The 12,856-nt window shown below is 40.9% G+C and overlaps 1 protein-coding gene and 1 long non-coding RNA gene across 12 annotated transcripts in view; one reads left to right on the forward strand and one right to left on the reverse strand.

Moving 5' to 3' along the window:
• LOC128020811 (NACHT, LRR and PYD domains-containing protein 3) overlaps positions 1 to 12,856 on the forward strand; it is a 638,518-nt gene that overhangs the window by 536,394 nt on the left and 89,268 nt on the right. The window contains exons 7-8 of one of the 11 annotated variants that reach the window (XM_052608386.1): positions 8,323 to 8,496; positions 8,706 to 8,879. The exons of 9 other annotated variants lie outside the window; for them this stretch is intronic. In XM_052608386.1, coding sequence (XP_052464346.1) covers positions 8,323 to 8,496; positions 8,706 to 8,879 — 348 coding nt within the window. The remainder of the gene's footprint in view (positions 1 to 8,322; positions 8,497 to 8,705; positions 8,880 to 12,856) is intronic. One more of the 11 variants, XM_052608309.1, reaches the window with a different exon arrangement.
• LOC127939993 (uncharacterized) overlaps positions 1 to 12,856 on the reverse strand; it is a 235,539-nt gene that overhangs the window by 165,546 nt on the left and 57,137 nt on the right. The window lies entirely within an intron of this gene.

Below are 12,856 nucleotides of genomic sequence, written 5' to 3' on the forward strand. Positions count from 1 at the left end.
TCCAGTTGAGTACTGTCATCGAATCAGACCACAATATTGTTTGTTGAATAAGCAGATCAAGTTCCCTCTGCAACAGATTTGCCAATTGAACCCCAGTGAGGGCAGCACACAATTCTAGACGAGGTATATAAATTGACTTACGAGGTGCAACTCTGGATCGGGCCAACACAAAGGAGACTAGAACTTCACTCTACTGATTGACAGTCCTTAAGTAGGCCACTGACCCATAAGCCAATTCTGAGGCGTAACAAAATACGTGCAACTCCCTCCTAAAGGAATTTCCATCAAGATCAACAGGACCATATGTTCTTGGTAGTTCAAAGGATGTGATAGCAGGAAGTTCACTCTCCCATGCTACCCAGGCCTTCTTAATATCTTCAGGTAGTGCAGGATCATCCCATTGTCTTCCTTTACCCCACATTTGTTAAAGCAGGACTTTGGCTCTAGTGGTAAAAGGTAGAAGGAACCCTATAGGTCATATTGACTTGCAAGGACCCTATAAACATTGCGCAAGGTAAGAGAATCATAAGCAACAGGACGATGTTTGTAACCGAGGGTATCTCTGGCACAGTCCCAAATTAGTCCCAGCATGCCTTCACTAGGATCTGAACAGTCTTGACTTAACCAAAGTTCAGTGTGGGCAGACTTTGCGTCGCTGGGCAGATCTTCCACCACCTCTGAAACATCACTTGCCCACAGTCGAATTTCAAAGCCTCCATCTCTCAAATGGGTCCGTAACTTCCCAACCAACTCCTTTGCTGTCTGGATGTCCATTACACTTTGTAGACAGTTATCAACATAAAAAGCCTTGGTGATAGACTCCTTAACATCTTCACAATCCTCTGGTAGAGCTCTTACATGATTTTGCAAAGCATAAACCGCACAGCAAGGGCTACAGGTACTTCCAAATGGCAAAACTTGCCATTCATAAACATCAACTGGCTTATCCAGTCTCATGCTTCGCCACAGAAAACGCAAGAGAGGTTTATCAGAAGGCAACAGACAAACTTGATGAAACATGGACTTAATATCACCACTAATGGCCACAGGACGTTCCCTAAAACGAAGGAGTACACCTAATAAGGATGACCCTAAGGTCGGACCAGGCAGTAGGTGAGCATTCAGTGATTCTCCTTTATACATATAGGAACAGTTAAACACTAATCGATTCATTCCATTATGCTTTACGAGATGGTGAGGTACAAACCAGGACTCACTACTTTGAAAGGCTTCTTCATGACTCAACTTTCTCACATAACCAGAATCAACCAGTTTTTGAATCTCTCCTTCATAGATAAGAGCCTGCTCTGGATTTCATGTCAGTTGGCGCTCTGTGCATCGGAGGGATGACATAACTGCCACTTTAGGAGCATTGAACAAGGGTGCATGCTTTAAACGAAGTAGAGGAGTAGCATATTTAGAGACCCCATTCACAGTCTCTCTTGTCGTCAACCGGTTAAGACAATCTAGGGCATACTCGTCTTGTTTGGACCGTATAATGGTCTTTTCACTCTTATAGGGAAACACGTTCACTTGCCATAACCGCTCTACATCCTGTTGGAGTTGAGAAGTAATGGAAACTCCAGAAAGAAACAGACACTGGGTTTCAGTCTCATTTGATTGAGCGGACGATACTGGACCTTGAAGAGCCCATCCCAATCTGGTATGAACTGCGACTGGTCCCCCATGAGGGCTAAGACGAACCTTCTCCACTGGAGCTATAAGATACGAATGATCAGCACCAAACAAAAGCATAGACTGGACTTTATTAAATGTTTCCAGTGGAAGTCCCTTTAGATGGTTGAATCGTTTTAGAAGGCTAGAAATGGGATAGGATTGCTCAGGAAGGCCCAATCCCTGTGCAGTGAAAGCCCCTTGGATCTGATATTTCTTATGAGAATTTGCTGGACAAATGGTAAAGTTTACACTGGCTCCTCTCAGGACCTCTGTGTCTTGACGCACAGTTCTTAGCACCAATGATTCAGCTCTGCCCTTCAATCCAAGTTGCTGTGCTGCTAGAGGTAGAGCATTGTCCTTTCAGAACTGTCATCTAAGAAGGCATAAGTCTCCATACATCTACCATTATGGCTCAGCAGGACTTTAACTACTTTCAGTACAACTCTTGGGGAACAGCTTGGGCGACTAAGCAAGAAAACACCAGAGTCTGGCTTCTTCTGATTCACCTCATGTAGAATTCCCATGTGTTTACCTTTACATTTCGGACAGCCTTTCTTTAGGTCACACCGAGAGGCCGGATGAGCCCTGCCACATCTCCAACAGCAATGATGCTCTTTAATCCATTTTCTCATATTCTCCAGATCAAGCAGGCTAAAAGCTTGGCATCTACTGAGGTGATGATCATCACTTTTACAGAATGGACATGGGAACCTCAGCAACTCCTTTCCCTCAAAACTGGAATTTTGGACGGGACTAAAAGAATCACTGATCTTTCTACTGGAACACCACTTACTCCATGAAGAATAGTTGTAGTTGGTTGGTACTGCCTTAGTTTCCTCCCCATCTGGTAATGGTCATTAGGTTTCTGCCGGACAACACCGACTTGTCCTACTATTGCTTGACAGTCTGCTTCCTCTTGCAGCCATGAAGATAAATTCACCAAGTTATTGGGTTCTCCTGGTCGAGTGGCTCTACTATGCCGGATGTAATTAGCAACTTGTTCAGGGGGGAGTTTACTCAATAGTTTCTGTACATGAGAAGCACAGGCCAACTCTGCTGCTCCTTCACCTTCACCCCAGGACTGTAACATCCCCACCAAGGCACGAATACGAACTGCTAAGCTACTGAAAGCTTGTGAATCACCAGTTTTAATGGTTGGGAGGCCCATAATCTCAGCGATTTCTCTCAAAACTAGTTGGCTGACCATATTTCTGCTGGAGGGCTGCCCACGCTGCACTGAATGGCAGAGGATGGTTAGAATAAGCCAAAACTAAGTTGCATGCTGAATCTAATTTTAAATGGTCTAGGAGAATATGGAGGGGTAGTAAATTCTCCAGAGCCATCTTTAACATTATGAATTGTTTAGGATCCTCCTTATAAAGATATGGAAATGAAGGACCTTCAATTCGAGAAGATATTATGGAGGATAGCTTACTTGGGCTTTTGGCTCATATCCTGTTTGAGAACTTGAAACAGGCTGTTAAACTGAAGACTGAGAAACACAAGGTATAAGATTATTCTCTTGTATCTTGTTACTTTGTTGTTGCACAATAGGTCTCACAAGAGGAGGTAAAGGTAAACTGGGCATAGCTAATGGTAGTGAAGACTGAACATCTTGATTCCCCTGCTGGACACAAGTGGTCATATTTCCACTTTGAGCTGTAATGGGTACAGATGGTGTAATCGTGCCAAATATGTAGAAGGAACAGGTAATTGACTAATAGGAGGTTCAGATCTAACCACCGAATTATGCAAAGCCTGCTGTGAAAATGGTGGATACTGAGATGACATAAAACCCTGGCAATCTTGTGCTTGGTGAACAGCATTCATAGGAACTGACAAATGGCTTGGATACAAAGGACCTGGTACTGGTGGCCAAAAACCAGGATAAACTGGGCCAAACAATGGTGGATTCATAGCACAAGGAGGGATTGGTGGCTGCACTGCAGGTCTAGATGCATGAGACTGTCCTGATAACTGATGATATGGATCCACCCAAGGGTTTAGAGCATGCAAATCAGGGGCCATGAACTGACTTGCCGGATACTGTGAACTTCCCATCAAAGTAGACAAATGAGGAGCATAAGGGCTTCGATCTGCAAGTAGTTGCCTTGACACTGAATGGCTAACAACGTTCACATCAGTAGGGACTTGATTTACGTGTGAAACATTCAAATCAGGAGCCAAATGGGATTGAGGAGTCAGCACCATAGAAGGAGGTGGAGGAAGAGAGGACGCTCTACTCACACATGGCGGTGACTTTAACTCGGAACTAACTTTCCCATGATGTTGTTCCTGTAAATGAACTCTGAGTTCTTGAGCTAATGCTGCAGCTGAATCAGTCACCGTACAAGGGACGAGAGAATCCTTATCAGGTGAGGTTGGTGCAGATAAATTTTTGCTACCTTCTTCAGATGACCAAGAACTTCCTGAAGAACACATCCGATTCACTTTGGAATTTATCTGCTTCACACTTCGGCCTAATTCCATTACAAACTCCTTTAACTACTTCATTTCCAGCAAGACAGGGTCACAAGGTTCAGAATGACTCTCTCTGGCATATTAAATACTGCTTTGGACTAGGGCTGTACTAAAATTATCGAATATTCGATCGGTGGGGTGGCATTTGATTTTCAGTTTTGAGATTCGAATATTCTTTTATTTTCAACACGTGACTTCCGTCGCGGACTCATTCTCACTCATGCTTGAACCACCCGTTGGCGAACGTAGTGATTTATTTCATCTCATACTGAATAGGTACAAAATGCCCAAGACCTCAGCTGTTTGGGAGCACTTTAAATTAAGTGAGGATGACAAGACAAAGGCAGTTTGTCAAATATGTGATTTGAAACTGGCCTACCACAACAGCACCACAAGTTTGAAAAATCACCTGAGTTCTGTAAGTAGCACGCGGCAAAAAAAAAAAAAACCTGCTTTTATGCGCTTAATTTGCTATGATAAATAGGCTAATTGCAAATACGACACTATTTAAAAACATAAAGCAGCACAGGCTAATAATAATTTGTTTATAGGTACATCCACAGGTATCGCAGCCATCAACATGCTCAACAAAACCCAAAACTTCACAGCAGATCCTGCAATTCCGAAAACCGTTAACAGAGAAAAGAAAGAGAGAGATAACAGATGCCATAGTGGAGTTTGTCGCTATGGACATGAGGCCCGTTAATGTAGTCGAAGGCGAAGGCTTCAGAAAATTAATGAAGATAATGGAGCCAGACTACACTGTCCCAAACCGTTCCAGTATTTCAAACACCCTGTCTCTTAAATACAGCGATCTGCGAGGCCAAATTTATGCTCTCGTTGAAAAAGCTACGGCCTTAAGTTTCACAACGGACATCTGGACTTCCGTGAGTATGGAGGCGTATATGGCTGTCACCTGTCACTTTATAACTCAGGAGTGGGAACTCTCTGCCTTCGTTTTGGAAACCAAAGCATTTGAGTCAAGCCATACAGGAGTCAACATTGCACAACAGCTTGGAGACGCGGCAGATGCATTCGCAATTCCAAATTACAAGCGAATAGCCGTTGTTCACGACAATGCCAGCAATATGAAGCTGTGCACCAAGACGCTGAATAAAGAACCAGAGAAATGGGGAACCATTCAAGGGGTCTGCTGCTCAGGACACATGCTGCAACTATGCATAAATCTCCAGGAATCTCGTAGGGCACTTCAAAAAAAGTGCCAAGGCTACAGCTGCTTTGAAAGAGAAACAAACGCAGCAGAACGTTGTACAACACAAACTCATTCAAGATGTTGCTACTCGTTGGAACTCTACGTATGAAATGCTTAACCGACTGGTGGAGCAACGATGGCCAGTGACAGCTGTTTTGTCAGATCCCAGCATCACTAAGAAAGGAAATCGCACCCTTGACTTGAAAGGAGACCAGTGGAAACTGGCACAAGAGACATCAGAATTACTTGGGCCCCTGCTCACACTCACAGAACTACTATCACAGGAGGCAAACTTGTCGTTGTCGGCAACAGTGCCAATGCTCTTTAACCTGAAGAAACGCCACCTGTCACCAGAAGAGGATGACAGCCCTGCCATCAGAGAAATGAAGAATACCCTTGTCAAGGAGATCGACAGCAGATGGGAACTGTTGAATTTGGAACCCACCAGCATCTATCTCCTTTCTTCAGCACTAGACGTGAGATTTAAGCACCTTAAATTCCTTGAGGATGAGAAGAAGGACCTGGTATACATTGAGGTTAGACTTATATTTTTATTACTACTATATAATAGTAAATAATTAAAATGTATTGTGATTATGCCACTAAGATTATTGTGTGCACTACGCATAGATTAGACTAAGAAAATGCTATTTGTTTAGGTTGTCAGACTAGCTGAACATCTGCATCAGCAACAGATCGTTCGCAAGGGAGAAGAGCTGTCAGCAAGCCACGGAGAAGAGGAGACGGATGCGCCACCACCATCCGCCAAAAAAAAACAGAAGGAGATTTCAATGCTGATGCAGGCTGATGACGAAGAGGAAGAAGAACAGGGAGACAGCGCAAAGACAGAGATGGAGCAGTATTTGAGAGATGCTACTAAATTACAGTCGGGCCCACTGGCATGGTGGAAGCAAAACAGTGACCGCTACCCTAAACTGGCATTTGCAGCCAAACACCCTCTTTGCGTTCCGGCCACTTCAACTCCATCAGAGCGCATTTTCTCAAAAGCTGGCTACATCGTCAACAAGACCCGAAGTTCCCTTTTACCAGAAAATGTGGACAAACTCATCTTCCTCGCACACAACATGAAACGAGTATAGGTAGTTTCACAAAAGTTTCCAACCACTGGGTTGCGATTTATATAGGCTTTTAAGTGTTTGAAAGAGCCTAAATATTTTTGTCATTGAAATGTGAGCTGTCTAGCTAGGCTAACATTACCTTGTTCTATTTAACCTATTACAGTTTATTCTATATAAGGGAGTGAATAAAATTCATTACAATTACTTTAAATTTAAATAGCCAACCCGCTACGGTGTCAGTAATTATTAGATTTACGAATAATAAATGAATCTAGTTCAACGAACTGCAGGCTAATAATAAAACAAAAAGTCAGAATAAGACAAAATAAATCCCTTATATAGAATAAAACTAATTGTAATAGATATTACATTTTGTATCATTTTAAAAACAATTAATATATTCTTATTCAGCTGTTTATAAGCATGCTACCGTGTTCTTTATTTATTACAGTTCGTTGAAATCACTGTGTGTTACTAATTTAATTTCTGTTTTGGGATTCATTTGTTTTAAAGAAATGTTCGTTATTAATACCTTATTAAAGTTCTTGCTCTCAACAGACTTTGTGTTTTGTATCACTTGTGCACTGTCCGTTTTCGGAGCATAAACCTGCCCGAGTAATGCGTACCGGAAACTGTTCTATTTAAAAGATTATTAAATGTTTATTCATATTTAAAGAATGTGTGCCACCTGATCATATTGCACCAAATGCAACACTGCACTCCACTGGGTCTGCCGCAACACATATACGATGCCGAAGAGTGAAACGTGAAGTCGTGAAAGATGATACAAATGCAAACCGACACTATTATTATATATTTAGCCCAATCCACCGAAGCTTCGAATATTCGATATTGATTGCCACCTAAGCTTCGAAGCTCAAAAAATGGCATTCGAAACAGCCCTACTTTGGACTGGGGCTGAGGAAACTGACTGACTGGCTCGAGGAGGCTTCGAGGGCGGTAAGGTAGTCTCGTAGTCCTCAAGATAGACTGGAGGCTTGGTCTGTCTTGAAGACTCTCGCCGAGGTGGTACATGACATTGGTTAATATGTTGCTCTTGGTCCATTGGAATGCTCAAGTACGGCTCGAAGGACCATGTAAAAGACTCTTAGGATACTGCTTATTCGTAGGGGGAGCATCACAATGGGGATGTCAGTTAAAACACCTTGAGACAACATACATTTGCATGTTTATTTCACCAATGCCAGTACATCATTCTTTCTACAGGTGTATCAGACTGGTTTCTGAACTTAAACAAGATAAACAAATAAATTTAAACAATCAAAGGAATTACAAACAAAATCCAAAACATACAAAAACAATAAACTTACATCTGTACACAGCCACAACACCATATGAAAGAATCCAGAGCAGTAAACAAGGAGTGAACTGATTGCTGCTCTAAAGCAACCCTTTTTAAAGGCCCTTAATTGGAGTCAGAATAGGGTGCAGCTATCAACAGTGGGTGGAGCTACAATTACTATGTCATGGGTTTTTCAACAGTGTGTGTGTGTGTGTGTAGATGATCTGACTGTGTGTGTGTCTGTGTGTGTGTAGATGATCTGACTGTGTGTGTGTGTGTGTGTGTCCATGTGTGTGCGTGTGTGTATGTGTCTGTAGATTATCTGTGTGTGTGTGTGTGTGTGTGTGTGTGTGTGTGTGTGTGTTTGTAGATGATCTGACTGTGTGTGTGTGTGTGTGTGTGTGTGTGTGTGTGTGTGTGTGTGTAGATGATCTGACTGTGTGTGTGTGTGTGTATGTGTGTGTGTAGATGATCTGACTGTGTGTGTGTGTGTGTGTGTCAGTGTGTGTGTGTATCAGTGTGTGTCTGTAGATGATCTGACTGTTGGTGTGTGTTCTTGTCTCTTTCAGTCTTGCTGGCTGTAATCTCACTGCTCAGTGTTATGAGAGATTGTCTTCAGCTCTACAATCCTCAAACTGTGTCCTGAGAGAGCTGGATCTGAGGAACAATGACCTTCAGGACTCTGGTGTAAAGTTTATTTCTGATGGACTGAAGAGTCCAAACTGTCAGCTGCAGATACTGAGGTATAAAGAACATGTAAGAGATCATTTACAGTCAACTGATCACAATGTGTGTGTGTCTGTGTGTGTCTGGTGGGTGTGTGTGTGTGTCTGTAGATGATCTGTGTGTGTCTGTATTTGATCTGTCTATGTGTGTGTGTGTCTGTGGATGATGTCTCTGTGTGTGTGTGTGTGTCTGTAGTTGATCTGTCTCTGTGTGTGTGTGTCTGTAGGTTGTCTGGCTGTATGGTGACCGAGGAAGGCTGTGGTTATTTGTCTTCAGCTCTGAGTTCAAACCCCTCACACCTGAGAGAGCTGGATCTGAGCTACAATCACCCAGGAGAATCAGGAGTCCAGCTGCTCAAACACAAACTTCAGGATTTAAACTATAAACTGCAGATACTCAAGTATGTCAAACACTAATACTGACGTACTGAACATGTGAGTGAATGATGTAGATCTACATTAAATTATGTTTTATTAACAACATTTGGGAGGAGCTTATTCAGAATGATCAACCAGTTTAGCACAGGTGTAACTCATTCTTATAATTAATTCAATTAACACGCTAATTCATATATATATATATATATATATATATATATATATATATATATATATATATATATATATATTTATTTATTTATATACAGTATATATATATGTATATGTATATATGTATATATATATGTATATATATATATATATATATATATATATATATATATATATATATATATATATATATTAGTGGTGGGCCGTTATCGGCGTCTCTTATCGGGCGATAAAAAAAATATCGCCGTTAATCTATTCTCAAAGTTGGGTTGGGAGCTGGGTCTATACCGAGCGGCAACCTCACGCTCTCTCTCGTGAAGCCAATAAGGAAGTGACTAAAACTGCAATTCATCGACTGGCCGCTTGAGGCTGGCTGCAAAAGGGAGTCAGTCCCATAGACTCCCCATGTTAAAATGCCCAACTTTACAACAGAAAAAAACATGTTTACAGCATGGTTCAAAAAATGATTTTGGTCTATATAGCTAATTTTGCCCTTCATGACAACTGTGAATTTTTTTACAACTTATCCGTTTAAATTATATTAAGACTTAAAGTTCTGCTTAATTAAGGGCGTGGCCACTTGAGTGACAGGTGGATTGCCGCTGCTGACAATGCTGTCGCGCTAGGTGGGCGTGGCTTCAGCAATCAGCTCCCACCTTTTTGCCCATTTTCGATTATACGGGAGAGTCGCGCGGTGACGCGCTGCCAAGATGGCGACGGCCCGCTCTGCACACTTTGAGCTTCAAAACCGCTATTGAGGAGACTATGGGTGACGTCACAGACACTACGTCCATATTTTTTTACAGTCTATGGTCTATACTAAGCAAGCTATGATGACTTTCACCTTGATATTTTATACAACCGACTGGCTGAGGCCAGCCTAAAAAGATGCTCAGGACAGTTGACGGGCCACTGCTGCGCATCGTCACAAAAGCTCATCTTTTTCACATGTTTTTGAGCCTTACCGCTTGTCGATTTAAACATTTACAAGCGCTGTGTTCGGTGCGTATCACGGACAGCGACACTGAACCGAGCTCTCTTCTGCAAAGTTCTCTCCAAAGTCCCTCCTGCACCTGAACAAACAAATACAAATCGCAGTTTGAACAAACAGAAAAGTGTGAAAGAGCCCAATTCAGTACTCGCGGTGTTCTGGTGTTCAGGGCTCACGCAGAGAAAGGCCCAAACACTTGAACATCGATTTTTTTCTCTCTTGTGCCGACAAATACATACAAAATATGTCAAAATATCCACCTTGGAAATTATGCTCGAAAAAACTGTCAGTTATTTCTTAAGTGAAAGTAAACAGTTGAGGAAAAAAATGGGATGTGTATTATATTGGATGCGTTCATCATTTCTTAAAGTGACCACATCTAATTTAGCGACTGGCTGCTGTAATGTTAATCCAAGAAAATTAAAGAAAATCACTCACTGCTCTTGACTAAATTACTTTGTAGTTTTAACAGTCAAACCAAAAATTATTCAGACACCAGATATAATTTTTGATATAGCAAAACTGTAATAATTTGAGAAATGGTGAAAGTGTCTAAATAAATGTAGGTTTGATTGTATATTTCATTTTTACATTGAAGACTATCCAGTGCTATTTTACATTTAATTATTTGGTTTCTGTACCTTGACACCTACAAACTTGAAAAATACTTAAACATTGGTGTGAAACAGGCGTAAGGTTGTCTGCACCTTGTGCAATGTGGATTTAGTTTACAGCTTTTTCAAGCACTTTGTGATGCATTTTGGAAACAGGAGATGAGCCCTTTTTCTAATGCACCACCTAGCTTGATAAACCCCTTCTCAAAGACTTACTGTTTGTCATGTTATTTGGGTAGCACACATATTCTGAATGCCTTCGGCAGAATTTGAATGAGCCATTTTAATCTAGATTAATTTCAAGATCACAGTGAGATTAATCTAGATTTAAAAAAAAAAAAATCTATGCCCACCACTAATATATATATATATATATATATCTATATATATATATATATATATATATATATCTATATATATATATATATATATATATATATATATATATATATATATATATATATATTCATAATCATAACTCACTGGCCCCAAAGCTACTCCTTCCCCATCAGGTCCAGCCGAAGTTTTTAGCTTGATGACTTTGCTTGCCCCGCCAGAAAGACATCCGTCTCACTCACCAGTGTTCTCTTTTGTCTCAGTCATAGCAACCATTCCTCCAATAAAAAAGTGGACATTTTGGGGCTGAGACAAGCGCTGATTAATGCACACGTACAGTTTCACCCGTTAATAACCAAAGCTTTGTACGTCTCTTTGTCCTCCAAAACAGTCATTAGATTCATCAGCGAGCCTGAGTCGTGCTCCAGATTCCACCGCTGCAAAACCTCTTTCTCCTCCCTCCTCTGTTCAGTCTTTTCCTCCATCTCTCTCTACATCTTTCTGTGTCCTGCAGCTCCTGTAACAGATGCTGGCGTGAGGCTGCCTCCACCAGCGGCTCAAGCCTATGCTCCTCCTCCATTCCCTTCTTCCACCTCTCTCTGTGTTCCTCCCCAACCACAAGGAGTCAATCCATGTATGACACTGTCTCTTCAAACTCTGGTGTTTCTCTCTCCCAATTCAGTTCTTCAATCCAAATCTCAGTTCTCTCTAAAAATGATGTATTAAGAGCAGGGGTGTGAAAACTTTTTGAATTTGAAGATCAGGATAAACTGAACTAATTTTGTCTTCTGGGAAACATGCATGTTCTGTAGCTTCTGAAGTGCAGTCCTAAATTAAAAAAATATATATATATTTAGGCAAAATAAGAAAAATGTACACAAATGTACACGTTCAAAGGTTTACACACACGGCTCTTGATGCATGGTTTTTCCTTCTGCAGCATCAGTGAGTGTTTGATCCTTTTTCTGTGATTTCCATATTTTCCGATCTCTGAGGAATGACCCATGTGATTCGCGTAGATCCGAGTTGTTTATTTTTTTTTAGGGGTGTGTTAAGGTTGGTTACTGCATGAAGATTGAAATCGCACAAATGGCCTTGGGCTAAATAATGGACACAATGGTCCTGAGAGCGCTGCACGAGCTCGCGTCGCCATCTGTAGGACAGTTAAAGTGTTCAAATGATTCAAAGCACCAAACGTGAGCAGAATCAGCGATGTAATGTGTTACTCGACTCAGTGACTTTTTATGAATGACGGTAAGAATTTGAGATTGGTAGTGCTGTCATAAATTCACAACGGTTGTGCTGTAATTATATAATAAACTGTACTGTGACGTGCTACATGTCTGGTGTTACAGTACTGTTTTTAATTGTGATTCACTGTTAGCGCTGTGCTTGATTTGAGCCGCAACATTTTTCATTAGAAACGTTTATAAATCTGTTGTTGTTTACAAAGAAGTGTCAGTGTCACAATCCTTCAGAAATCATTCTAATATGCTGATCTGCTGCTCAATAAACATTTCTGATTATTATCAATGTTATAAACAGTTTTGCTGCTTAATATTTTTTGTGGAAACAATGATACCACTCAAACATTAATATTTAAAAAAAGAGCAAAATTTATAATTTATTTCATCATGTATGAAAGTGACAAAAAGTGAGTGAAGATATTTAAAATGATTTTTATTTAATAAATGCATTAACACATTTAATTAATACATTTAATAAATGCAAATAAATATTGTTCATTAAAAGTGCATCTTCATTTCCACACAAAATATGAAGCCGGCCCGAGGCATAAGCGAACTAAGCGGCTGCTTGGGGCCCCCTCGTCACCAGGGGCCCCCCCAATAATAATAATTATTATTATTTTTTTTTTTTGTTACAATTA

Source organism: Carassius gibelio, chromosome A1 (assembly GCF_023724105.1).
Source record: "Carassius gibelio isolate Cgi1373 ecotype wild population from Czech Republic chromosome A1, carGib1.2-hapl.c, whole genome shotgun sequence".
NCBI classification, from domain to species: Eukaryota; Metazoa; Chordata; class Actinopteri; order Cypriniformes; family Cyprinidae; genus Carassius; species Carassius gibelio.